Source organism: Amblyomma mixtum, chromosome 4 (genome assembly GCF_055824585.1).
Source record: "Amblyomma mixtum isolate Tamu chromosome 4, ASM5582458v1, whole genome shotgun sequence".
Lineage (NCBI taxonomy): Eukaryota > Metazoa > Arthropoda > Arachnida > Ixodida > Ixodidae > Amblyomma > Amblyomma mixtum.
The window spans coordinates 152729357-152756894 of NC_143015.1; the positions used below are offsets into that span (position 1 = coordinate 152729357).

A 27538-nucleotide genomic window follows, 5' to 3' on the forward strand; every position below is an offset into this window, starting at 1 on the left:
ACTTAGAAACTTCGTATTATTGTCCTGCGTGGCCGTTTTCCCTAATTTACATCAGATTGAACATCCCGCCTTCTGCCTTTTTTTTTTAACTCACCGCTGAAGGTAGCAGGAGTCAACTAACGCGTCGAGTGCCTTTCTTGCAGTCGCGTGTCAGCTTCGCTTTCACCTTTATTGAAGCGAAAAGCTTCACTAGGCTCGTCAGCACCGAACTTCGCTTGAGCAACACTACAGATTTGCCACAGCTGCGCATGCGCGAAACCGAGTGACGTCACGCGGAGTGTGGCCGCTGCTGCCGCAGCCGTCGTCGCCGCCGCGCTACTGCGCATGTGCACCGCTTCTCCTCCTCGCGACCGTTTTTCCTTTCGCCGCAGCGGTGCGCAGTGCGCATATGAAAGGAGGGGTATATAAGACGCGCTTGCCCATAGAACAGGCGCAGACACTCGCCATGGAAGGAGAAGAAGAAGCAACTGTCGGACGGCGCAGAAACACCGATCCAGAAGTGGTAGCTTGGGAGTTGGCCGAAAAGCACCGAGAGCTTTTCGCTTCGAGATATCCAGGCTTAACCTTAGCTAAGCAACAGCCAATTTTTTGTGTTTTAGATTTTCCTGAATATCTAGTCAGAGACAACGAAGCTGCAAATAAAGCCCACGAGAATAACAATATGCGTGGAATCTTTCCTTTCACCGATCGCTAGGTATCACTCCGCCAATGGCAGATCGGCAAGCCGCCACGGGACTGGCTGAAAGGCACTCCGCGAGTTGGCTGACTCCTACCGTCAGCGGTGAATTCAAAAAAGAAAGGCGGGAGCCGGGAAGTTTAATCCGACTTAGACTTAATTAGGAAAATCGGCTGCGCAGGACAATAATTCAACGTTTCTAAGGATGCTCGGAACGTGTAGGTCGATTTCCTGCGGTTGAAAGACGAAGTCAGATTCCTTTTTAGTCTACTTTTAAAGGAGTGCATGAGCTAAAGGCAGAGCACAGCATAAAATAAACATACAAGGAAAGAACATAACAATCATAACAAATCCCCCAAACTGAGCAGTCATTTGCGAATAGGATCACAAAAAAACAATAATAAACCGTGTGTCCTGCTCACCCAGCGCTTGCCTGAGGCGCTGGTTTGATACGGCACCAAGGCACGTTGGCGGGAGTGGATCGATGGCGCCACGGCTATGTACAAGCGTCGGCGCCTGATTTTTCCCCCACCAGGGGCTCCAGAAAGCAGGTCTGCCACTGGAAATGGCCCGTGGCGGACACGGTGGCCACTTTAAGCCTCTGCCTGGAACATGGATGCACACGCAAACAAGCGCTCACACACAACGATGAGGAATTACGTAATACACCAGGGTTAGTGAGCCGAAGCATACACTAGCAGACCTTCAGGCTCATACTCTAGAGGGGATTTTGTTACCCTAATGCCAGTTACCGATATATGTTCTAACTCTATCGCTAAATGAGCATAAATTGCACACTTCTAGAACCACAGGCAACGAGCGTCTGGTACCGGAAAGAGCTCCTCTTTCAGAGAGCGGCACGCACCAATTGACAATCAATCAATTAGTCAGTCAGCGAGTCAATTTGTCAATCAATCAGTCAGTCCATCAGTCGATCAATCAATCTGTAAGTGTCGGTGAGTCAGTTCAGGCACAGACTAATCAAAGAATCAATCAGCCATCAAATAAATCAGTCAATCAATCGAACTTGTAGAGTGCGCCGCTTGGGCATCTGCTTAAGAGGTAGACAACTCACTGGGTCAATCAATACATCAATCTGTAAATCAGTGTAAGTCGCTCCACCAAACAACCAATTCGTCAGTAAATCTGTTAAACGATCAATCAACTCATCAATCAACCATCTAAACAATCAGTCAGTCGATCGACCTTGTAGAAACTGGCACTAGTTACTATGGTTAAAATGAAAACTAGTCAAATTTAGCAAAGATGGGAAAAGAAGGCGTAAACGAATTTTTCTTTTATCTGAACCGCACTCCCTTTTCTTTTCCGAATCAACATCAGCAAAACCCTGCCGTCAACTAGACTAAGCTCCTAAGAATCTTAAGAGTGGGTTCCACACAGTCATCACTGTAACGCGTGTCTGGGCTCACCCAAAGTTAGAAAGGATAACTCGCTGAATGAGCTTTTATCGGCGATAACGATCATACTAAAAAAATTAGAGGACGGCTATGTTTGGCCTCTAGGAGAGGAACGCGACAGCGTGTTGCAGCGCTGCCACGCAGTTCATGGAACTCCCAGGAAGTCCATGGAGTCCATGGAAGGACACCTTGGCCTTTGAAAACACCTTCGAACGCAACGCATTTTTGAGGAAAGGAAATTCTCTGTCATCTCGGAGAACACCCGAACTACAACGTAAGGGAAGGAAGGAAGGCGGGAGAGCAATGAGAGAGAGAAATAGAGAGAGAGAGAGAGAGAGAGAGAGAGAGAGAGAGAGAGAGAGAGAGAGAGAGAGGGGGGGGGGGGGGTGGAGAGCAATGAGAGAGAGAGAGGTGCTGTAAAAAGGGCAATCGAAAATGGAAAATGGGCAATAGAAATGACACCAATAACTGTTTCACATATCTAGGTGGACACCCGGTGGACACCTGCAGCCAACGATTATAGTTTTATGCTATGCTGAATCATACGACACCGTCCAGAATATTCTACGGCAAACATTTGGCATGATGCGATTTTAAGGCGAAAGCATTTAATGCCTCATACTGTCGTGACCAAGATGTGTTGCAATAGGATAGGATAGGAAAACTTTTGTCCAACAGAAAGAGGGTAGCCAGAGGGCTACACGCCTAGGCGACGGCCGAAAGGTCTTTGCTCTCGGCGGCGGCTTCGGCCAGTCGGACGAGTTGTAACTGAGTCGCCGGGTCGGAGCTCAGTAGCAAGGTCTCCCATTGATCTTTTCTGTTTATACCTCGTCCCTCCCTGGGAGCATGAGGACATTCCCATAGTATGTGGTCCAAGGTGGCCCTAAGTTCGCAGTTTGCGCGTTTCTGAAAATTGCCCTGGGTACATAAGACTCCAGAGGGCCGGGTTTGGAAAGGTGTAAGTTTGTAACCGGCGCCAGTTGATGGCTTGGTATCTGGACAAGGATCTATCCGCTGGAGGAAGTCTAGCTCGTTGGAAACGATAGTGTTGTGTAATTTCTCTGTAAGTGACCATGCAATCCCTGTCTGTAAAGACCACCTCGCTCGGGTCCGCCCGGAAAGAAAAGCCTCGGGCGAACTCGTGGGCCGTCTCATTACCAGGCAGGGATGCATGTGCTGGTGTCCAGACTAGTGTAATTTTCCGGTCTATTACATGACGGCTTAAAATTGTATTTGTTAGAGGGGAGACCCGGCCCCTGCTGAAATTTAGTACGGCGACTTTGGAGTCACTGATGATGTACCTCGCTTTTGTGCCTACACAGGCCAGTGCTATGGCAGCTTCCTCTGCAGTCTCTGGGTTACCCGAGTGTATGGAGGCACTTATATTGAGGAGTTGTTTATTATTGACGACCGCGACGGTCATCGTGTTCTTACCATACTCAGCGGCATCCACGTAGACCACGTCCTCGTCTTTGTAGGAGCAGAAGCGTGTGTCCGCGTTTCGAGTGCATGCCTTATATGGGCATATGCCAATCAATAGCCAATCGATACTTAATCGGGTGCAATCGAAAGACATCGGAACATGATATAAAGGGATTGTAATGGTCTCTTGGGCCTCGTCAAGCTTTTGTGTAGCTTTTCGCCCAAGAGACCATTAAGTTTTTTCTGGAACATAAAGATGTATTGTATTGTATTGTACTTAATGACTAAATGAGTAATTGGTAATTAGCAGTAGTTAAGAAGTAGCATGTGGGACTGTGCACTGCGCCTTTACCTTAACACTAAATAATGAGTGTACTAGTTAAGCTCACGCTATCACTAACTATACATTAATTAGTATCACGAAATGTGCAAGTCATGCTTAACTATCATTACCATCAATAATAGACGTTTCTAGACGTTTCATATATATCGTGTCGAACCTTCTAGAGAGTTCCACCACTTGACAGGTGAGTGATAGGACATGGTGGATGGCATTTCAACAATAGTCAAGACCAATTAGCCTAATGAACACTTCTAGTCAGACCACACAAAAAAATAAAACCGAGTAGGAGATTGGTCGAGTTGGGGAACCCAACCAGGGTTTCCGGAGTACGAGACGAGCACGCTAACCACTCCGCCATGCCAGCTCGGTTTGGTTTATGGGGGTTTAACGTCCCAAAGCAACTTAGGCTATGAGAGACGCCGCAGTGAAGGGCTCCGGAAATTCCGGAGCCCTTCACTGCGGCGTCTCTCATAGCCTGAGTTGCTTTGGGACGTTAAACCCCAATAAACCAAACCGAGCTGGCATGCGCAGTGGTAGCTCGATGATCTGGAATGAACAAAGGCACCATAGCCTGAGTTGCTTTGGGACGTTAAACCCCAATAAACCAAACCGAGCTGGCATGCGCAGTGGTAGCTCGATGGTCTGGAATGAACAAAGGCACCATAGCCTGAGTTGCTTTGGGACGTTAAACCCCAATAAACCAAACCGAGCTGGCATGCGCAGTGGTAGCTCGATGGTCTGGAATGAACAAAGGCACCATAGCCTGAGTTTCTTTGGGACGTTAAACCCCAATAAACCAAAACGAGCTGGCATGCGCAGTGGTAGCTCGATGGTCTGGAATGAACAAAGGCACCATAGCCTGAGTTGATTTGGGACGTTAAACCCCAATAAACCAAACCGAGCTGGCATGCGCAGTGGTAGCTCGATGGTCTGAAATGAACAAAGGCACCATAGCCTGAGTTGCTTTGGGACAGTAAACCCCAATAAACCAAACCGAGCTGGCATGCGCAGTGGTAGCTCGATGGTCTGGAATGAACAAAGGCACCATAGCCTGAGTTGCTTTGGGACCTTAAACCCTAATAAACCAAACCGAGCTGGCATGCGCAGTGGTAGCTCGATGGTCTGGAATGAACAAAGGCACCATAGCCTGAGTTGCTTTGGGACGTTAAACCCCAATAAACCAAACCGAGCTGGCATGCGCAGTGGTAGCTCGATGGTCTGGAATGAACAAAGGCACCATAGCCTGAGTTGCTTTGGGACGTTAAACCCCAATAAACCAAACCGAGCTGGCATGCGCAGTGGTAGCTCGATGGTGTGGAATGAACAAAGGCACCATAGCCTGAGTTGCTTTGGGACGTTAAACCCCAATAAACCAAACCGAGCTGGCATGCGCAGTGGTAGCTCGATGGTCTGGAATGAACAAAGGCACCATAGCCTGAGTTGCTTTGGGACGTTAAACCCCAATAAACCAAACCGAGCTAGCACGCGCAGTGGTAGCTCGATGGTCTGGAATGAACAAAGGCACCATAGCCTGAGTTGCTTTGGGACGTTAAACCCCAATAAACCAAACCGAGCTGGCATGGCGCAGTGGTAGCTCGATGGTCTGGAATGAACAAAGGCACGTCTAGCTAATACCGCGCCTTCGTTAACTCCAATCTTCCTCCCTTCCCTTACGGCGAGATATGCGAGAGAGAGAGATGCATTTCCTTTCCTCAAAAACCAATGGGAGATGGCGTTCGGTAGCGTTGCAAAACGCTGTCGCGTTCCACGCTTAGAGGCGAAGCTTACCATCTTAACCACACATCAGTCACACAAGCAGCAACACCACGTTTAAGGCTTTCGCCTCACCGCACTTTAGGTCAACAAAGTGCCCCCCTGAAATTTTTTCCGAGGCACGGTGCCGACATCTAGGACGCCGACGGCTTATCGACCGAACGAGTGGATACGCTCTCGCATAAAAGCAAAAAATAAACCGTGCGTCCTCCTCACCAAGTGCATGCACCGGGCATAGGGTTGATGCGGTGCTTGGTGCTTGGTGCTTGCTTCTTTTTACCCACCAGGGCGCTCCAGGAGACTGGGCCGCAAGGGGAGCAGCTCGCCCGTGGTGGACACGGTGGCCATTCTCAGCCTCTGTCTGAAACACAGATGCACACGCAAACCGACACTCGCACACAGAGATAAATTACGTAAAATACCCGAGTTAGGTAGCCAAGGCGTAGACGAACGCTCCTTCAATGTCATATACAAGAGGGGATTTGGTCACTAACGCCAGGTACCGGTGTTTGTTCCAACTCGATCGCTAGCTGAGCATAAATTCCACACCTCTAGAACCACAGCCAATGGGCCACTGTTAACGCACCGAATGCCGTTTTCAGTGGGCGGCATGCATCAATTCCTAATCAATCAATCGATGAGTCAGTTATTCAGTCAATCAGTCCGTCAGTCTGTCAGTCGATAAATCAATGCGAGTCACCAAAAAGCTAATCCATGTCAGTCAGTCAGTTCATTAGGACATGAATCAGTAAGTCCAACTATCAATCAGCCATTCAATAAATCACTCAATCAATTGAACTTTTATAGACTGCTGCTTGCTACTCTATAACCATCCAAACCAATCACTCTATATATCTGTGAATCAATATGTCGATCTCTTAATCAGTGTCATTCAGTCACTCCACCAACAAAGCAATCAATAAGTAAATTTGTTAATCGATCAATCACCACCTAATCAATCAGTCAATCGGTCAAACTTTTAGAAGCTAGCGCTGGAGACTATGCTTAAGAAGAAATAAAGTGAGCACGGACGTGAAAAGAAGGCGTAAACGAATTTTCCTTGTACACAAAGACTATACAGCCTCACCAAAAAGCCTGCCATCAAGAGAACTAAGCTCCTCCCCATCCCACTCCACAAAGCCCTTCAAGAGAGGGTTCCAAACAGTCTTGATTGAAACGCGTGCCCGCGCTGACATAAGAATAGAATGGTCAACTCTCCTGTCTACCCTTGTGTCAGTTTATAGTTCGTCTGAATGAGACGCGACTGTTGGATGGTTGGATAGCAATCATGTGGTTTGCCTCATTCGCACTAACCACTCAAGCTAGTAATGCGAACGAAACTACCTAGTGGAAAATACTAAGCCCAAAATACGAGCAAGCAGATCAGAAATGACCCGCAGAAATTGAAATTTCTCACACCGAAAATGCAAAAATATATTCCGCAATTTTCGGCTGCTGGTAGTTACAAAACAACCAGAATTGGTCTAGCTTCGTCAGGACAGCCTAATCGTTAGTCACCGGAGGCGATGCATAGCGTCCGCGATGTTTTATGCGATTTAGCACCAATTATAATAGGCAATGAAGAAACGAAGTGCAGCACTTTTATCCCTAAAGAGCCGCCGCGGTGGCTCACCCGTTAAGGCGCTCGTCTACCGATCTGGGATACCTGGGTTCGAACCCGACCGCGGCGGACGTGTTTCGATGGAGGCGAAATTATAGAGGCCCGTGTACTGTCGATGTCAGTGCACGTTCAAGAACCACAGGCGGTCGAAATTTCTGGAGCCCTCCACTACGGCGTCCCTTGTAGCCTGAGTCGCTTTGGGACATTAAACTAAAATGAACCAATAAATCAACCAACCAGATGGTGGCGATGCAGTGACTGGTTGTGGTCGAGATGCTGGGCACGCTGCTGCAGGCAAACCGGGTGCAGGCATCCGGGCCAGACGCGACGAAGGTACTGCACACGGCCGGGCTGCAACACTGCACAAATAAAAAGGGAGAGCATGGTAGTGACCCCCGGCTTCAAGCAAAGTGGATGAACAAGGCCTGAACTGTTACCGTAATCTGATCCTTACAAGAATACGCTGTGCCCGAGCAGTAAATGCATCTTTAAGTGAAAAGCAAACACCGCGACTCCACCGATGGTTGACCGAGTTCCTACTGATAACCGCTAGGTACGACAGCAAAAGCAGTGGCACATGACTTACGTCGTTAATGATTGGTTGCGCTGGCGCGAAGTCATCGCGTTTAAAATAATCGGCGATCAGCGTCAGTGACCGTGGCCGCACGACGGTCACTCTGAATGGGACACGGCCGTCTCTTAGTGAGACTTGGCTGATGAATTAAAATGGAAAAAATTGGCAGTGGTTTACCTCTTGTTAAACCTGGAGGATTGCGAAAGCAACGAGGAGAGAGAGAGAGGCGATGGAGAGCGCGCGGCAGCGGCGGCGGCCCCGGCACGCTAGCTAGGTGCCGCTACTGCGCATGCGCAACTGGCGAGCGCGGCGGCGGCGCGCCAGTAGTAGTCGTTGTAGTAGTAGAACTTTACTTTTCACCGATGTAGGAGGCCCCCTACTCCCCGCCTCTGGCACGCAGGCTGAAGGGGCGGGGCCCTGGGCTTCCGCGACTAAAGACAGGCGAAGTTGCAGTGCTTATCGCGGCTTCCGTCGCCAGGCGGCGCGCCAGCTGTGCGCCGTGTGACGTCACTGCTCCTCGCGCATGCGCAGTATGGCCTTCCGTCAGCTCCGCGAAATGGCTGTGCGACTCGCGTTGTGTCGCTTTCGCAACAAAAGTTCTACTCCGCCGCCAGACTACAGCTGTGAAAACAGTACATTGTACACTAAACACAGCGCGTGGGATAAAATAAACACACTAATAAGGCACCGGACATCAGAACAAATCTCCCTGACGGGGCATTGATCACATTACGATCATACTGAAAAAGCAGCAATATGCCCTGCGTCGTCCTCACCCATCGCTTGCATCACACGCAGGGTTGATACAGCTCCAGCGCCCGTTGGCTGCTGTCGATTCATCGGGCCACGGTTGGGTACGTCGGCCCCAAAACCTTGGCTGTGCAGCGGGCAGGCGATCGAAGCGTGCACACCTTGCACAGCAGCGGTTCCAATGGGGGTCGCCGTTTGCTCGTCGCCCGCGGTGAACACGGTGGCCATTTTCAGCCCCTGCCTGGAACACACGGATGCACACGCAAACACACACTCGCACCCAATGACGAAAAACGCAGTATACCGAAGTCAGGCAGCTCAAGCACAGACTCACAGTACTTTAATATGTGACGCCATGAAGATATTTTTCGATCGCTATTTGAAGAGGAACTCCGCACTTCTAAGAAAACAGGCACGAGCGTCTGACAGTGCATGAAACAGTGCAATCAAATAACCAATGAGTCAGTCAATCAATTAATCAATAGGTAAAGCAGTCCATTAATCAATCCCATTATTAAACAACCACTCAATTCAATTTATCAACCTATCACTGAGTCCGTCATTCGATCGAACTTTTATAAACTGCCACTAATGACTACGGCTGAGGGAAAAAATAGGCAAATTGATCAAGGACGAGAAAAGAAGGCATACACACTACGACTGGACTGGCAACTGTGCGTTATTCAACTCCGCCCCCCACCCCCGCGGAAAGGCTAGCAGGGTATCCGCAGGGCATCGAACATCAACAGCCTAGCAGCAAAAAGGCTCAAGATGGCATTGTTATATGAGGGTCAGCGCAGAGCTAAATGATAGTTTGGATTGCGAGAAGTTAACGTCCGAAAGGGACTCTGGCTCTCGACAACCTTACGCGGCGCGGAACCCCCCATTTATTTTATTTTAATATCCTGTATTTGTACATGGTGTACACTTCCGCCCTACCTCTATCCCTTCTATTGCTCCCCCCTTTTCTTTCCCTTTCACTGTCGTTTTATTCCCGCTAGCCGCAGTTCAGGTGCTTCAGGTTTCGATGGCAGATGCCGCGGCTAGCAACATCTGTTCCTTCAAGTTGAATCTTGCCACATTTTATTACCAAATAAACAGCCACTAGCAACTATGAGGGACGCCATAGTGAACGGCTCCGGGCATTTCGCCCACCTGGGATTCCTTAACGTTCCCTGACCTCGCACAGTACATGGCCCTCTGGAATTCCACCTACATCCAACTTCCACCGCCGCAGCCCGGATAGAACCCGCGTCTTTCGGGTCAGTAACCGAGCAATAAAACTGGTGAATCACTGCGGCGGCTAAAACAGGGTTACGGAATTCTCTACGCAATTATAACCAGAAGCATCTATTGACCACAACACACATCCCTTGGATATTTCGAACCGAAAAGCTCCGGCGAGGCGGAGGAGCAGCCGTGCGTGTAGTGAATACGGTGCTGTCTTAGAAGGTTGCTTTAGAGACATGCACTGTGGTGTGCATTCCTTTCGGGTGTACACCAAGATATTAGAGAGAGGCATTTGCCTTCGTTAAAAGCAATTTTCATTTCATTTTCCTTCAGGCCCTTACGGCGCGGTTCGGGTATCCACCGAGATATGAGGCAGGAGTCGTTTGCTTTCCTTAAAACCAATTTTCTTTCCATTTTCCTTCCCTTACGGCGCGGTTCGGGTGTCCACCGAGATACGAAAGGTCAAACGATGGCGAGGAGGAGAAGCGGCGGCGCACATGCGCAGTAGCCTGCGACTGCGTGACGTCAGTCCGGGGGATGCGTGACGTCAGTCCAGGGGATACGGCTCACGCGAAGCGCGTTGTTGACGAGCCTAGTGAAGCTTTTCGCTTCAAAAAACCTGCCCGAACGCGCCTGACACGTAATAAGTTAAAAAAAAATGGCAGGCGTTTCGAAGCGAAACGCTTCACTAGGCTAGTCAACACCGAGGCTACCGTGGGCCTCGTCGTCAGAAAAAGCCACAGGTGCGCATGCGGGAACTGCGTGACGTCACGGTGGACACCCGAACAGCGCCATAAGGGAAGGAAAATGAAAAGAAAATTGGTTTTAAGGAAAGGAAACGACTCCTGCCTCTCTCATATCTCGGTGGATACCCGAACCGCGTCGTAAGGGCCTGGAGGAAAAAGAAATGAAATGAAAATTGCTTTTAATGAAAGCAAATGCCTATCTCTCATATCTTGGTGTACACCCGAGAGGAATGCACGCCACAGTACGTGTCTCGAAAGCAACCTTCTAAGACAGCACCGTATTCACTACACATGCGGCTCCTCCTCCGCCTTGATGCAGCTTTTCGCTTCGAGATGTCCAGGCTTAACCTTACCTAAGCCACAGCCATTTTTTTTAGTATTGATAAGTACGAAATGTAGTTCGAAAGCGCACTATATCGGCAGGTGGTCATCACTGCCATGTACCTGAAAGCGCGACTGAGGTATCCACTGACCCAGTTAGCCAGCTATGCGTGTCCACTTTTGTAGCGAAATCTACATTGGCCATGAACTCGCGATTTCGCTGTGGTGGTGCTCCCAGGAGGCACAGAGACTGACCCTGAGCCGTTGCCTAGCAACCACCGCAGCTGGCGGACGCCGCGCCCTCGCCGCGCCATCCGCCATGACGTCACACCGTGCGCCCCGCCGTGGAGCGGCCGCTGCCGTTCGGCATGACGTCACACCGCTTGCCTCGTCGTTGCTCTCGCCTCCGCTCGCTTCGCTAGCTTTGTCGCAATCTTTCGCTACGTATATCCTACCCATGGAAAAATGAAAATTACACGCAGAAATTGACAACCACGCTGCCGAACACTGCAACTGCGACGCCGACGGCTTTTCAACCGAACAGCTGTAAAATGTGTAGCATAAAAGTAAAAATAAACCGCGCGTCCTCCTTACCCAGGGCTTGCACCAGACTGGGTACATTGGCGGCAAAATCTTGCTCGACAGTGTGCAAGGGTCGGCGCCGCTTGTTTTGTCCCACCAGGCGGCTCCAGGAAACACGTCCGCAAGTGGAGTCCAGCCGAGGGGGACACGGTGGCCATTTTCAGCCTCTGCCGGAAATATGGATGCACACGCGAACAAGCGCTGGACTCCAACCACGAAGAATTACGTAAGATAATCGAGTTAGTCGGTCGAGGCGTAGACTAAGCCCTTCAAATGCCATTAAGTAAATGTGATTTGGTTACTCGTACGCCAGGCACTAGAATTTGTTCTAACTGTAGCGCCAGCTGAGCATAAATTCTATACTCCTTGAACCACAGGCAATGAGCGTCTGTTAGCAGACAACAAAACTACTATTTCAGTGAGCGGCATGCACTAATTTTCAATCAATCAATCACAGTCAGTCAGTCAATCAGTCGATCAATCAGCCAGTCTGTCAGCCTATCAATCAGCCAAAAAAAGTCTCTTCATCAACCAACCAATCAGTCAATCAATCAACCATCTATCCAATAAATCAATCAGTCAGTCAATTAACTTGTAGAAAGTGCCGCTTGTGCATTTCAAAGCCAAACAATAAATCAGCTATCCAATAAATCAGTCAGCCAATTGAATGTGTAGAAAGCCCCACATCTGCATCTTCTTCTAGCTATCCAATGAATCAATCAGTCAGTCAACTGAACTTGTAAAAAGTGCCGCTTGTGCATCTTCTTAAGAGGAAAACCAGTCACTCAATATATCTGTCAATCAGTATACCAATCTGCTGAACAGTCAGTGTCATCCATTGACTCCACCAACCAATCAATCAGTCAGCAGATCTGTTAATCGATCAGTCAATCAACCATGCAAAACTCTAATCAACCAATCAGTCAATCGATCGAACTTGGAGAAACTGGCACTAGCCAATATGCTTGCGAAAAAAAAAACTAGTCAAATTGAGCAACGATGAGAAAAGAAGGCGTAATCGAATTTTCCTTTTATACAAGGACTAAGCTCCTCCCAAACCCTCTGCTCGACACCCCTTCAATAGTTATTTCCGCAATTTGATCACTGAAATGTCAGCTTGTCCGGACCGAAGGTTACAATGGTAAACTCGCGTGTCTACCCCTGCGTTAGTTTAAGGTTCATGTGAATGAAACACTGCTGTCGGATCACTGGATAGCAACCAGTGTGATTTTCATCATTCGTACTAACCACTCAAGCCAGTAATGCGAGCGAAATTACCCAGTGGGAAACACTACGCTCCAAACACCAGAGAGCACGTCGAAATTTACCCGCAGAAGTTCAAATTTCTGACACCGAGAATGCAAAAAAACGCATATATTTAGGCCTGCCGGAAGTTACAAAGCAATCAGAAGGGGTCTCGCCTCGTCAGGACAGTCTAACCGGTGGGCGCTGGACTTCATGCGTTTTAGCGTAAATGATAATAGGCAATGAAGAAGCAAACTGTGGGAATTTGATCTGTACAGAGCTCTTTAGTATCCACTGTGTACCGCGATGAGGCCAACAGGCATCGCACCTCAACATCCATCTAGTTGATGGCGATGTAGTGGATGGGGGTTGTGGCCAAACTCTATGCCCGTTGATGCGTGGCAACCGGGTGCAGGCATCCGGGCCAGACGCGATGAAGGTATTTCACACGGCCGGGCGGCAACACTGCACAAATACAGCGGGAGAGTATGGTAGTGACCCCCGGCTTCAAGCAAAGTAGACATGGCCTGAACAACTGCCATAATCTGGTACTTAAAAGAATGCACTATGAACGAGCAGTGCATGGATTTTTAAGCGAAAAGCGAGCATCGCGACTCCATGGATGGGAGACTGAGTTGCTAATTGTAACCGCTAGGTACGATTGCAAGAGCAGCGACACATCACTTACGCTTTTGATGATTGTTACCGTTGGCAAGAGGCTATCACTTTGAAAGTAAATGGCGATCAGCTTCAGTGACAGACGTCGCACAATGGCACTCATATCCGAATCGGGCCACGGCGGTGGCTCAGTGGTTATGGCACTCGGCCGCTGACCAGAAAGACGCGGGTTCGATCCCGGCCACGGCGGTCAAAATTCGATAGAGGCGAAATTCCAGACGCTCGTCTGCAGTGCGATGTTAGTGCACGCTAAACAACCCCAGGTGGTCGAAATTTCCGCAGCCTTTCACTACGGCATCCCTCATAGCCTGAGTGCCTATGTGACGTTTAGCCCCCTATAAAGCCCGAAACCCACTCATATCCTAATGGGACACGGCCGTCTCTTAGCTTGCATATGATAGCTTGCATGTCTTAGCATTGTATATAATACCGCTGCCTCCTGGAACCGTCCCTAAAACCTTGGCTCTGCAGAGGACAGGCGTTCGGCAACGTACCTGTTCGTCTCACCAGGGGCTCCACGAAGCACGCACGCAAGCGAGTGGCGTCGGCGCTTTCCCGTCGCAAAGCGGTGGACACGGTGACCATTTTTAGCCTCTGCATGAAACATGGATGCACACGCAAACAAATATTCACACACAAAGACAAATAACGTAATATACCAAAGGTAGGCAGCTCAGGCATAGACTCGAAGTCCTTAAATGTCACGCACTACAGGGGATTTGGTTAATCTAACGACAGGAACATATTCTCGATCACTACCTTATCAGGAACTCCGCACTTCTAAGACCACAGGCAATGAGCGTCTGTTAGTGCACGAAACAGCGCAATCAGTCAATCAATCAATCTAGGAAGCAAGCAATCAACCATCCAATATAATTTATTGTTTATGGGGTTTAACGTCCCAAAGCGACTAAGGCTATGAGAGACGCCGTAGTGGAGGGCTCCGGAAATTTCGGCCACCTGGGGTTCTTTAACGTGCACTGACATCGCACAGTACACGGGCCTCTAGAATTTCTCCTCCAAAGAAATTCTAGCCGCCGCGGCCGGGATCGAACCCGCGTTGATGTTAGCCAACCTGCTAGCACATCTTACCTGCATTCCGATGTGCTACACCACTGCCAGTGCTATGCCGAAAAACGCGCTCTTCCAACTCAAGAAGCCGATTTTTACTCGTTCGGAAATATCAAGTTCAAAATATGAGCGAGCGCGTTGGATATGACCCGCTCAATTCGAAATTTCTCGCACCTAAGTTTTGAAAGAAATGCAGCCATTATCGGCAGCCGGAAGTCACAAGGCAGTCGGAAGTGGTCTGGCCTAACCAGGACTGTTGTTGCGTGGCAGAGCCGCTGTATGGGCATGTTGCATGCGTTTCAGCTCCAATTAATGTCCAATGTAGAATAAAAATGGGACTTTTATCGCTAAAGAGGTCTTTGAATATGTTTTAAAGAAGACGCTGCACCTCTTTTCGCCCACTTTTTGGGGGGGCTTGGTCAACTTTCGCTCATATCGAATTACCCCTTCCAGGGCGAGCGTCTGAAAATTAGATTGCACTTAAGTCTTGCTTAAAAGCAGAAGTGCGAAAGCCTTTCCCTGTCCTCTCTTTCTCACACCAATATTTTTTTTTATGTGAAGCATACTAAAATAGCCCAACCCAGCTCCTCGAGCGCGGCGGTGTCGTTACCATTGACCTTTCGTGACCTCCATGTCATACCACGTGATACGTGACGTCACAGCAGATGAAAAACGGGGGCCTAACTCGCGCCGTCACGTGAGGCGTCGTGACCAAGGATGACCACGTGGTGCGTGACGTCACAGCAGATGAGAAACGGGGGCCCAGCTGCCGTTTCACATCTGCTGTGACGTCACGCACCACGTGGTCATCCTTGGTCACGACGCCTCGCGTGACGGCGCGAGTTGGGCCATCACCACCTAGACTCGCGCCGTCGCGCGAGGCGTCCCGATCAAGGAGGACCACGTGATGCGTGACGTAACGACATAGGAGAAACGGGGCCCCAGCTCGCGCCATCGCGCGAGGCGTCGCGACCAATGTGTTTCCTGCTTCTGCCGCTAGATGCGCTGTAGTGAACACGTGACGCTGGAGCGGCGGTATACAAGGGGGTGCGCCTGCCTCTGCTAGGCGTACACGGGATAGAGATGCCTCCTGGAGACAGGGCTGCTCGTTGGAATGAGAAGCAAAAGTTGCGGCGTGCTACAGAGACTGATGAAGAGCGTAAAGAACGTCTAGCCAAGCGGCGCGCTCGATATGCAACTCGGCGACAATATGCTTCGCATATGACTAGGCTTAACCTAAGCTAAGCCTCAGCCATTTTTTGTCATTCTTTTTCATCTTATTTTAGTTATTTTTCTTTTTGGATTTCGTTTCTTTTTAAAATTCTTTACTTTGTTAATTTTCGCCTTCTTTTTATAATTTTTGTTTTCGTTTGAGCTTTTTTTTCTAAGGGAGGACTTATTAGCCAGTTTCGCCCATATATGGATTGTTATGTGGGTAGTGTTGGATTGGCTATGAATCTGTCTCGGCAGACGAGCGCCACTGATGAGCCTAGATATGCTTTTGCATTAGACTGAGCCACCATGTTCTCTGCCAAGTACTGGTGCCCATTTCTGGCGTGAAAGTCATCTGATGCAAGTGTTATCTCAAATGTGCATGAAGCCTGCAAACGCCTGCATGCGCTACTGGCTACACAAGCGGCACAGGTAATCGGCCCAGTATTGCAAAAGGATGGTTTCATCTCTGGTTCATAGTAGGAACCGGCATTTGCCAATGTATATCCGATATTGGGCCAATGTTTTTCCAATATGAGAGCACAGTCATCCTGCTATCCACACCACCCCACCACACCCTGTAGAAAGGCAGGCTTGTGTGCACTGCGTCCTGAGAGGCGAACAACGGGCATCGCACCCTGACGTTCCTACCTTTGGTGGCGTTTCCCCCGTTGCTGCGAGGGGAGTTGCTGCAGGCATCCGGGCCAGACGCGACGAAAGCATTGCACACGACCTAATGCAGCACTGCAAAAGAAAAAGAGCGGGGCAGCAGGATAAAGACCTCTGGCTATAAGCAAAGTGGGCAGCACCTGTACCCGCGTCATAATAACCCAAGCACCCCAGATAGACGGCCCAATATTGAAAATAGGTGGTTTTACTCTGGTTCTTCATAAGACCACTATTTGCCAATACATTTCCAATGTAGGGCAGATTAGCTGTGCTCCTGGGGAAGATCCGTAAAAGAACGCGTGTGCCCGAGTAGTAAATGGATTTCCAACTGAAGATCGAGCACGGCGACTCCATGGATGAAAGTCCGAGCTCTCAGTTGATAAGCGCTAGATATGGTCGAAACAGCAGCGACATATGACTTCGGTCATTGATGATTGTTAGTGTTAACGTGAAGTTTTCACTTCGAAAAAAATTGGCGGTCACTTTTAGTGATGGTAGTGGCACGACAGTCTTCCATATCTCAATAAGACGCATACGTACGTTAGTGAGACACGACTGAAGAATTACAAACGTAAATTTCACCCAACATTAGCTTGGGAAATACGTGGAACGAGCGTCTAACCGTTTATGCGGACTAGCAGCCAACTGTGTTCACTTCAGAACGTAACGCATCCTAGCCAGGAGTCCCAACCGAATTCGCTGAAGCCTTGAAAGCGATTCTCATCTTTAAAGCTGTCCAACGGACTCTCTTGCACACCGGTGCTGTGTGTGTTGCTCAAAGCTCCCCACTTTTCAAAAAACCTGCTCATATTGTCCTGCTGCAGGCTTCCGAGACACGATGCTCTGCACTGCATCTTTCTGACGCGATTTGAAGTTGATCACTGGAGCCTTATCCTGCCAAAAATAAACTACTCTAACTAAGACTGACCTCAAGTTTCCGCCGTAGCTAGGCTGACCTTGTTTCAATTGGTCGAAATGGTCGCGACGTCACAGTGCGTGAATTTCAAACGGGGCCAATTGTAGTTTGGCTAGTAGACATGCAATCAAATAAATTGATCGTATAGTGATGCTCCAAGTTCGACCGAGTTTAGTTAATTGCTTAATTAACCAATTCGCAAAATAACCTTTCTAGTCAGACCAGATGAATAAATAAAACCGAGCAGGAAATTGGTCGAGTTAGGGAATAGAACCAAGGTCTCCGTAGTACGAGGCGAGCACGCTAACCCCTCCACCATGCCAGCTTAATGGCTCAGAATGAACAAATTCGCGTCTAGTGAATACCGTGTCTTCGTTCACTCCCATCTTCCTCCCATCCCGTTACGGCGATGTTTAGGTGTCCATCGATATATGTGAAACAGATACATTTCCTTCCCTCAAAAACCAATTTACAGACGAGCAAGGCGTAGAGCCGAACGGGCGATGGCCCTCTGTCGACTCACCGCACTTTAGGTCAACAAAGTGCCCCCTTAATTATTTTTTGAAAGAACACTGCAACAAATACATGAAGGTAGGAAGCCGAAGGGTTTCTCTCTCCTGCATAGTAATTTTTTTAGGACAATTTCACTGTACATCGACTACGGGTCGCGAATCGAACGTACACTGAGGACGTCTAGTGCAGGAACTCACACGGCCTTGGCTCTGACCCGGACACAGTTGGTCTGTCTCGGCTGGGGTACACATCGCCTGTGTCATCTGTTCAAAGCCCATTAAGAGCCCTTCTAGAAGCAATATTGGTCCTTTTACCTACTGACGTATAGATACACACACTTGTACCAGCACTACAGGATGTCCAGTGCTCTACCATGGCTATGAACATATCGGCCAGTGAGGTTTGTTGAAGATGCATTAAAGAAAATTCCTTGAGAGTGGGTTCAATGATGTACGCGGCGGCACGCGTAACTTAACCTATCCTTTTTTGAGCCGACCAAGACATTCACCCATCTTGTGCATGTTCGTACAATAGGCGAAGTGGCAGATAAAAGACCATCGCGTGACGCCTGTCTAGAACCGACTTACATCCCATCAGCTGCAGCTGTGTTAGCCAGGCTAAGATCCCACACATTTACCAGGTGAAAGGAGTACCCTGCAGTTTATATAACCAAGCATATTTATATCGTCAATCATGTCTGTGAATGTTAGCTTGTACCGGTGGAATGCTCCTTACAGTCTGAAGAATGTTGCCCGGCTGAGCGCCACGCATTGGCTACAACCCTGACCACTCACCAGGCTTCAAGTTCAGCACACACAATGTTGCGCAAAAAGCCGCAAATACGATGCCTGGGAGCTAACAGCAGGCAGGTACCACATCCGAAGGAAAGAGCCGCGGCAACCTGCAAATAAGATTGTGGCATTGAGTAGCGCGTAGGACCCACATACGATCTAGTGCGAGAGCACAGTCAACCTTCGCAGTTCCTGGTGGCTATAATCCCGTCTATAATCTAAGTTTTCAGTGCGCGCCCTCTGTCCCCGTGACATAGTGGTCGCTGGACACTTAGAGAACTCATTTCATTGCCACTATTTTTCCTTTTTTCCCCTTTGTTCCCCTCCGCAAGTGTAGGGTAGCCGACTGGGCATCGCCTGGTTAACCTCCTTGCCTTTTCGTCCATTTCTCTCTCTATTTCTCTCTGGTGGCTTTAATAAGGAAAACAATAACCAGAATGCAAAGAGAACTTCTAAAAGCAGTTCAATACCACTCACAAGAAAAATTGTCAAAACACAAGTATGAACCACGTCATTTAATAGAGATGGTGAACTTAAATTGAGGACAGCCCAGCGAGCTATGAAAAGGGAAATGATCTGTGCAACGTTAAGACACACGAAGAGGGAAAAGTGGGTGAGGAAACAAAAGCTTGTTAATCAAAAAATCTAGTCGAAGTCATGAAGAAAAAACAGGCTTGGCACAGGGAATGTAATGCGAGGGCCATAGATAACCGATTGCCGTTAAGGGCAACCGACTGGATACCAAGAGAAGGCACGCAAAGAAGGGGGTGGTTGGAGGAGATTAAGAAATTTGCGAGGATACGGTGGCGAAAGCTGGCACAGGACAGGGTTAATTGGAAAGATATAGGAGAGGCCTTTGTCCTGCAGTGGGCGTAGTGCGGCTGATGATAATGATGACGGCTGGCTTGCCGACGACGAGAACGACGACGAAAGAAGGCATAAACGCATTTTCTCTTTGTACAAGGACTAAGCTCCTCCCCATCCCCCTCCTCGACACCCCTTCAAGAGTTATTTCCGCAATTTGATTATTGAAATGCTTGCCTGTCCCGACCCAAGGTTCCAATGGTCAACTCAACTGCCTACACCTGTGTTAGTTTGAGGTTCATCTGAATGAGACACCGCTCTGAGATAGGTGGATAGTAACACGTGTGATTTGCCTCATTTGTAATAACCACTCAAGCTAGTAATGCGAGCGAAACTACCCAGTAGGAGGTAGTATGCTCCAAACACGAGCGAGCACGTCGAAATTTACCCGCAGAATTTGAAGTCTGACACACCGAGAATGCAAAAAAAAAAAAACGAATGCGTATATTTAGGCCTGCTGGAAGTTACAAAGCAATCAGAAGTGGTCTAGCCTCGTCAGGAAGAGTAACCATTAGGCGCCGGAGTTATGCGTTTTATCGTCAATTATAATAAGCAATGAAAAAGCAAACTATGCGAATTTTATCTGCACGGAGCTCTTCAGTATCCGCAGTGTCCCGCGATGAAGGCAACAACAGGCATCGCACCTCAACATCCCTCTAGTTGATGGCGATGTAGTGGCTGGTTCTGCACAAACTCTCTGCCCGTTGACGCGGGGAAACTGGGTGCAGGCATCCGGGCCAGACGCGACGAAGGGATTTCACACGGCCGGGCGGCAACACTGCACAATTACAACGGGAGAGTATGGTAGTGACCCCCGGCTTCAAGCAAAGTAGACATGGCCTGAACAACTGCCATAATCTGGTACATAAAAGAATGCACTATGAACGAGCAGTGCATGGATTTTTAAGTGAAAAGCGAGCATCGCGACTCCATGGATGGGAGACTGAATTGATAATTGTTAACCGCTAGGTACGATTACAAGAGCAGCGACACATCACTTACGCCTTTGATGATTGTTATCGTTGGCAAGAGCCTATCACTTTGAAAGCAAATGGCGATCAGCTTCAGTGACAGAGGTCGCACAATGGCGCTCGTATCCGAATCGGGGCTCCGCGGTGACTCAGCGGTTATGGCGCTCGGCTGCTGACCCGAAAGACGCGGGTTCGATCCCGGCCACGGCGGTCTAATTTCGATGGAAGCTAAATTATAGAGGCCCATCTGCTGTGCGATGTTAGTGCACGCTAAACAACTCCAGGTGGTCGGAGTTTCCACAGCCCTTCACTACGGCATCGCTGGTAACCTGAGTCGCTTTTGGGCGTTAAAGCCCCATTTAAAAATCCGGAACCCACTCATATCCGAATGGGACACGGCCGTCTCTTAGCTTGCAGTACAATATATATGTATATAATACCGCTGCCTCCTGGAATCGTCCCTAAAATCTTGGCTCTGCAGTGGGCAGACGTGCGGCAACGTACCCGCTCCTCTCACCAGGGGCTCCAGGAATCATGCTGGCCAATGGCGTCGCCGCTTTCCCGTTGCTCAGCGGTGGACACGGTGGCCATTTTTAGCCTCTGCATGAAACATGGATGCACACGGAAACAAACATTCTTACACAAAGACACATAACGTAATATACCACAGTTAGGCAGCTGAGGCCTAGACTCACAGTCCGCCAGTCTCATGCACTACAGGGGATTTTGAATATTTTTCGATCGCTACCTTAACAGGAACTCCGCACTTCTAAGTCCACTGGCAACGAGCGTCTGTTAGCGGACGAAAACAGCGCAATCGATCAATCAATAAACCAATCAAGGAAGCAAGCAATCAACCATCCAATACAATTTATCAAACAATCAGTCAGTCATTCGATCGTACTTCTAGACTAATGCTACTGACTGTGCTTAAGAACAAAACCAGTCAAATTGATCAAGGACGAGAAAAGAAGGCATACACACTACGACTGGTCTGGCAACTGAGCGTTATTCAAGAAAATACGTCGCCCGGAAAAGCTAGCGGGCATGCGGAACGCTGACAGCATCAACAGCCCGGGAGCCAAAAGACGGAAGATGGCATTGTAATGTGAGGGTCAGACCCGAGATAGATGATGCAGGTATACTTGCAACACTGCCAACCAAGCATGCCTGCGAATGTTAACTTGTACCGGTGCAATGCTCCTTACAGTCTGAAGAATGTTGCCCGGCTGGGCGCCACGCATTGGCTATAGCTCTGACCACTCACCATCCTCCAGATTCTGGGCTCAAATACGATGAGTGGCAGCTAACAGCAGGCAGGTACTACATCTGAAGAAGCCGCTGCAACCTGCAAAAAAGATTGTGGCATTGACTGGCGCGTAGGACCCACATGTGATCTAGTGCTTGACCGGAGTCAACCTTCGTAGTTGCTGGTGCTAGACCTGCCCCAATAGCTTTCGCAGTTATCCTCGGTGGCGCAGAGAGCGTACAAGCGGAATATGATAGTTTCCGTGTGGGCTTTATTATCCGATCAGCATGCATGTTGTGTGTTCGTTATAAACACACACAAAAAAAATGTGGAACAGAGCTTACCTCCTTAGCACGCTGATCAGCGAAAGCTGACTGGCATTGGTTGCGAGGTGGTTTGTCGCTGTAGGCCCGTTTGGACGTTTCACAGGCGACTGTTCAGTTGGGCGTCTCTACGTGCTGACTCACTCAGAGCTACGGTTTCAGCGCCAGCTCATTCGCCAAGCCTGGCAAGCGGCCTCCGTGGACGGGATCCTGGGCCTGGGATGACCGCCCGAGTAACCCAAAACGATCAATAAATTTTATTGATGCGAGAGCATTATATGGCACGGTCGGGTCAGTAAAAAGTGTTAGCAGTTTTGTTTGATTTTTATTTTGATTTTGTCGGGTTTAACGTCCCAAAGCGACTAAGTATATGAGAGACGCCGTAGTGGAGGGCTCCGGAAATTTCGACCACCTGGGTTGGTTGGTTGGTTTATGGGGTTTAACGTCCCAAAGTGACTAAGGCTATGAGAGACGCCGTAGTGGAGGGCTCCGGAAATTTCGACCACCTGGGGTTCTTTAACATGCACTGACATCGCACAGTACACGGGTCTCTAGAATTCCGCAGGATTACGTCGTTCTCTGAAGATCGGTGAAAGTGTGAATGCGACAGATAGTGTGTGATAAAATATTGCCCTGGGAAATATTTGGTTAACGAGGTGTAATCAGTTGATTAAACACGAAGAAACCCTGAAAATGCGCTTAAACGTCGAAGTAGCTATGGAGGTCGATATCGAACATGGACGTCTGAATAGCCACGAACGTCGATATGCTCCAGTGCAGGTAGCCGCACTGATCTCGAAAGTTTTTACTTCTACTACAACGTCACATGCATACTCAGCGTTCTTCCGCTTCCACTCTTAGTTCGACGACGTTCCCGGATTCCACGGGTCCAACAAAATACGGCTATGCAGCTCCCAGCAACGTTTTCGGAGTCACACTCCCTTCGAGTAAAGGAAAGGCCCATAACTGGCTTATTTTGTCGGTGGGCACCTGGGCCGTGCAGCGACTAAAGGGACGGGAAGGTTCAAACGCGGTTGCCGAGGCTTGCTGGCGAGTGGAGTTCATGACGAGACTAGAAAGCGCTGGGCACAACCAGAGACACACGCCAGATTCCGAGCACTGATCTGCATCATGGACTGCCCCTTTCAATCCTTCCCGGCACAGCCCTGGGCCCGCTTTGTTCAAGTAAACTGCAGTCTACTTCCCAGACCAGCTTCATTCGCAGTTTGGGCACGTTGCTAGAAGTGGCCTAGACCCTCCGCTGGATCTCTGGACAGGGGAGGCGCGTAACTGGTTTACTTTGCCGCTGACACCTCGACCAAGTGAGAGACAAAAATTTGGTGCGGTTTAACTCTTCTCAACTTAGAGCAAAAGCTGTTCCAGTGATTCGCAAGTCTAGCTCTCTTAGCTCCTCGGTTTCAGCGGCTCGTTTAGCTCGCGTCCTCTGCAGTACACATTCTCGGCGAGCTGTATCAACTGGATGGTCGGACGCGGCTTGACGGCGATGCCCAAGAGCTGACACACACGGTCTGGCGCGCGCCTCATCCATGGCGAAGCTGAAGGAGAAACCGCCGACGCAGCAAATGTTGCACCCTCTCCCAGTCACGTGGTATCGCAACGGCGAAACCGGCTAGCGCACGAAGCTGCGCCTCTCCCATCATAGCCTCTGTTAATCGCGTGGTATCACAGCCAATGAGCCGGCGAGCTCGCGCAGATGCGCCTCTGCTTGGTGAGTCGCGTGGTTTGCCCGCGCTACGGACCTCAATGTCAAACGCGCATCAAGACTGACCTTGGGAGACGTAGCAGAGCTTTCGCTGTAGAACATGAACGCTAGCTGGAAGCGAGCTTTTATATAGTTAGGCGTTCGGGTTACTCACGGCGCGGCTGAGCTGTCCACCGGCAAAATGAGCCAGTTATGTCTCCACTCAAACCCAGCTGAACGTCTTACTGCGAATGAGGCGAGTCTGGGAATCAATCTGTCTGTATAAGCACTCCCTTGGTTTCGAGGAAAGGAGCATTCCTCGTTCGTTTTGTGCGTGGACACTCGAACCGCCCAGTTAAGAAAATGCAAAACTAGTTCGCGCAACGTTACGCCTAAAGCGTTACTGCTGCCGTTGTGCCCGCTGTATGGCTTATAACAAACTTAACAGAGTTTTCGCTGTAAAAACAAAAGCATCATTTGTGCGTGTTTTCGTATTAACACCTACCAATTCCCCAAGTCAGTCGTCGCTCAGGGCCTCAGGCTCAGTGACGCCGCTAGAAATCAGAATGAAAAGTAATTTCTCACGTCTGGCTTGTGAGAAAAGCACTGCTTGTGTGCGCCTTGAGTGGCTCCCTTGGTGTGGAGATGCGAGCATACAAGACCTTTCGGCAAGAACACGTAGTAAAAATTCAGGGGACACTTTGACTCTCTAAAGTGCTGCAAGGCGAAAGCGTTGCCTGGCCACTGTTTGTTTTTATTTACTTTTTTATTTTTCATATTTTGTTTTTATATATTTTCGCTCATTTTCTTAATTTTATTGTTTTTTTTATTTCCACATCTGATGTTTGTTTTTATTTTTGTGTATTGTCTTATTTTGTGTATTGTGTATTGTGTATTTTGTGCATTTTTTGTGTATTGTCCCATGCATTCACTAGATGCGCCTTTATTCATGCTGGAACCTTGAGCCTTTTAACGCCGCAAGGCGGACGAATCTGCCGACGCGTCTGTCGACCCTCCTGCCGACGCGTCTGCTAACGACAGTATGAGGCATTAAAGGCTTTCGCCTTAATAGGGAAGCGTATTGCGCGGCAGAGTAAAAGCTCGTTCGGTCCTAAAGCCATCGGCGTCGTCGCAGTAGTAGTAGTTACACCGGACGTCGGAAATAATACTATCATGCCAACCGCTTGCCGCAGAATGTTCCGGATGCGGTCATACGACTCAGCGTTTCGTGCACCATAAACGTACTAGTAAGTTAGAGCCCAGCTCGTGGAAAGAATTCGAAGTGGCAACCTATAATCGGGGGAACCGGCGACCAATAATCGGAGGCTGCGTAGCATGCGCGGTTCGGGGGTACAACAAGATAAGTGAGGCTGCTACTGCGTCATTTTCCCTTCCTCAAACCAATTTCCGATCCGCCGCGGAGGCTCAGTGCTTATGGTGGTCGGCTACAGACCCGAAAGACGCGGGTGCGAACCCGGCTGCGGCTGTCGACTCTCGATAGAGGCGAAATTTTAGAGGCCCATGTACTGTGCTATGTCAGTTCACGTTAAAGAACCCCAGGTGGTCGAAACTTCTGGAGCCCTTCACTACCGCGTCTGTCGTAACCTGAGTCCCTTAGGGACGTTAAACCCAATAAACCAAACCGAAAATTCCGGAGCCCTTCACTACGGCGTCCCTCATAGCCGGAGTCAATTTCGCACGGCAGACCCCATTAACCAAACCAATTTTAGATTCGTCCAATGGGCAAGGCGTCGCGCCGAACGGACGATGGCGTTCCGTGCACGCCCTAGCAGCGTTGCAACAAGCAGTCACGTTCCTCTCTTAAAGGCGAAGCTTCAGCGTCCTCCAAATTTTGTTTCTTTTGATGTTGCGGTTGCAATAGGAAATAGGGCAATAGGAAACGTTTTCAGGTTTCTGAAAATATTATTTAATGTTAAAGCAATCGATGTTTACATCGACTTGAAAACACGGCATCGCCCAAAAAGTGTCCGCTTCAAAAAAATCACGACGTGCGGGAACGATCTGACGTCAATAAAGGAGAGGAAATACGAAATGCTAATTAATAAGAGATACTAGTACAACTTCAACTACAAATATATAGAATACGATTCGAGTTGAACTCTAAGAGAATTCGAAAAGAATTGAAATGGAATTGGAATGAAATTAGAATAGAATGAGAGTAGAATTGATTCTCGCATAACTAGCGTGTAAGTTCCCCGCGGGTATTTTTTTTTAGAAGAAAAACTCGCGCGTTCGCCATTTGTGAGGAGCCTATCTCTCAGCTGTTCCACGCCAATGTTTTAGTGATCAAATTGTTTGCGTTACCGTGAATAACTTTTTATGGAACTTTTTTTGTTATCTTCTGCAACGTCCTAGTCGCCGTTATGAGCTTGATCCACACGAACATTTTCTTCCGTATAGCAGCGGTTCAAGGGACTTTTATCTGTCGAGCCAGTAAGGTAGTCCTAAGTCTGTGGAGGCAGGCCTCTCCTGCTCTCTCAAGAGACTGTAGGTAACTATCAACCATTCCAAGCTATAAAATGGACAGCAAAACCGTCCGTCTAGTCCACTCAACGCAAACGCAAGAAAAAATTTGCGCATGAACAAACACGCGGCAAAACAGTACTTTCACGCGATAGGAAAATATGCGCGATAAGGAGAGCTTTAAACTTAAGCCTCACAACTTCGAACACGAAAAGAGCTGCAGCTGCACAGTATATAGCATATGAATAGTCCGCTAGGCTCAGGCTTCCTTCACTAAACCCGAAGCAACCAAAGAGACGCAGAGCGCAGGAACACTAGAAAACTCTGCTTGCACGTCCGCCAAAATTAGACCGTAAGACGCGAGGGACAATTCCACAAAAGCGATTGAAACATACGGTGTTTGATACTAAGCAGCAGAATTCAGACGCATTTCGAGAACAGTACTTGGGCGTTCGAGAGAACATAGAGAACGTAAGACGCGGGCGACAATTCCACACAAGCCATTGAAATACACGGCGTTCGATACAAAACAGCATAATTCAGAGGCATTACGCAGGTCACAGGTGATTTGGTTTATGGGTTATGAGGTTGAACCTCCCAAAGCGACCCAGGTTATGAGGAACGCCGGAGTGAGGGGCTCCGGAAACTTCGTCCGCCTGAGGTTTAACGTGCACTGACCGCACAGTACATGGGCCCCTAGAATATCGCCTCCATTGAAATTGGACCGCCGCGGCCGGGATTGAACCCGCGTCTTTCAGGTAAGAGAGAACAAGTACCAACATGAAAAGAACTATCTGCACTCGTCATTAGGCACGGCAATTCCGGCTGCTCAAGCATAAGACACTCGCGGGAAACTCTTCAATGTTAATCACTGCATACGATCCACCAGTAGGAAGCGAGGCCTAGGACAAGTTCACTGAGATGTGGGCTGCGTCCCTGCCGCGACGGTCGAAATTCGCTGGAGGCGAAATTCTGGAGGCGAAAACAACCCCAGGTGGTCGAAATTTTCGGAGCCCTTCACTACGGCGTCCCTCATAGCCTGAGTCGCTTTGGGACGTTAAACACCAATAAACCAACCCAACTGAAAACACTAGGTCGGAAAAAAAAAATTGCTTGCTTACCCTGTCGCATGAAAGGCTCTGACGAACGCACCGACTCAAGTCCGTGCGTTGGTAGCGGGTACGGACGAGGAAAGCCGTAAAAGCAACGCTTCCGAGCCCCGCCGGTGGTATCAATGGTGTAAGGCAAGTGCACCCGCTTACCATCGACTGACACGTCAGCCTGGCGGCCTCGGGCTCAGGTGGCGCTGTTGTAGGTGGCGCTGTTAGCTTGACCACTGCCTCCTCAATGGAGGAAATGGCCTCCATTGAGGAGGCAATGGCCTCCTCCATTGC

At 49.0% G+C, this 27538-nt stretch overlaps 2 protein-coding genes across 5 annotated transcripts in view; both read right to left on the minus strand.

The window, feature by feature from the left end:
- Nucleotides 1-2007, minus strand: part of LOC149348807 (ATP-binding cassette sub-family C member 2-like) — a 103172-nt gene extending 101165 nt beyond the window's left edge. The window contains exon 1 of the mRNA XM_089588354.1: nt 1099-2007. The gene's annotated coding sequence lies outside the window, so the exon portion shown is untranslated. The remainder of the gene's footprint in view (nt 1-1098) is intronic.
- A 3846-nt stretch (nt 2008-5853) lies between these two features.
- Nucleotides 5854-27515, minus strand: LOC149348808 (uncharacterized). Of its 4 annotated transcripts, none has more exons than XM_089588367.1 (13): nt 27266-27515; nt 21980-22174; nt 21654-21734; nt 20904-20986; nt 20060-20193; nt 18555-18661; nt 16314-16406; nt 13874-13973; nt 13030-13166; nt 11469-11623; nt 8604-8818; nt 7491-7604; nt 5854-5993 (listed from the first exon to the last, which is right to left on the minus strand). In XM_089588367.1, the coding sequence occupies exons 9-13, from the start codon at nt 13039-13041 to the stop codon at nt 5983-5985; spliced, it is 507 nt and encodes a 168-aa protein (XP_089444493.1). In that variant the 5' UTR covers nt 13042-13166; nt 13874-13973; nt 16314-16406; nt 18555-18661; nt 20060-20193; nt 20904-20986; nt 21654-21734; nt 21980-22174; nt 27266-27515; the 3' UTR covers nt 5854-5982. The 4 variants fall into 4 exon arrangements, with proteins under 4 accessions (XP_089444493.1, XP_089444492.1, XP_089444494.1 ...); XM_089588366.1 differs by having other exon boundaries at nt 20891-20986; XM_089588368.1 differs by lacking the exons at nt 16314-16406; nt 18555-18661; nt 20060-20193; ... (2 more) ...; nt 21980-22174; nt 27266-27515 and adding an exon at nt 14139-14192.
- Nucleotides 27516-27538: the final 23 nt, after the last annotated feature.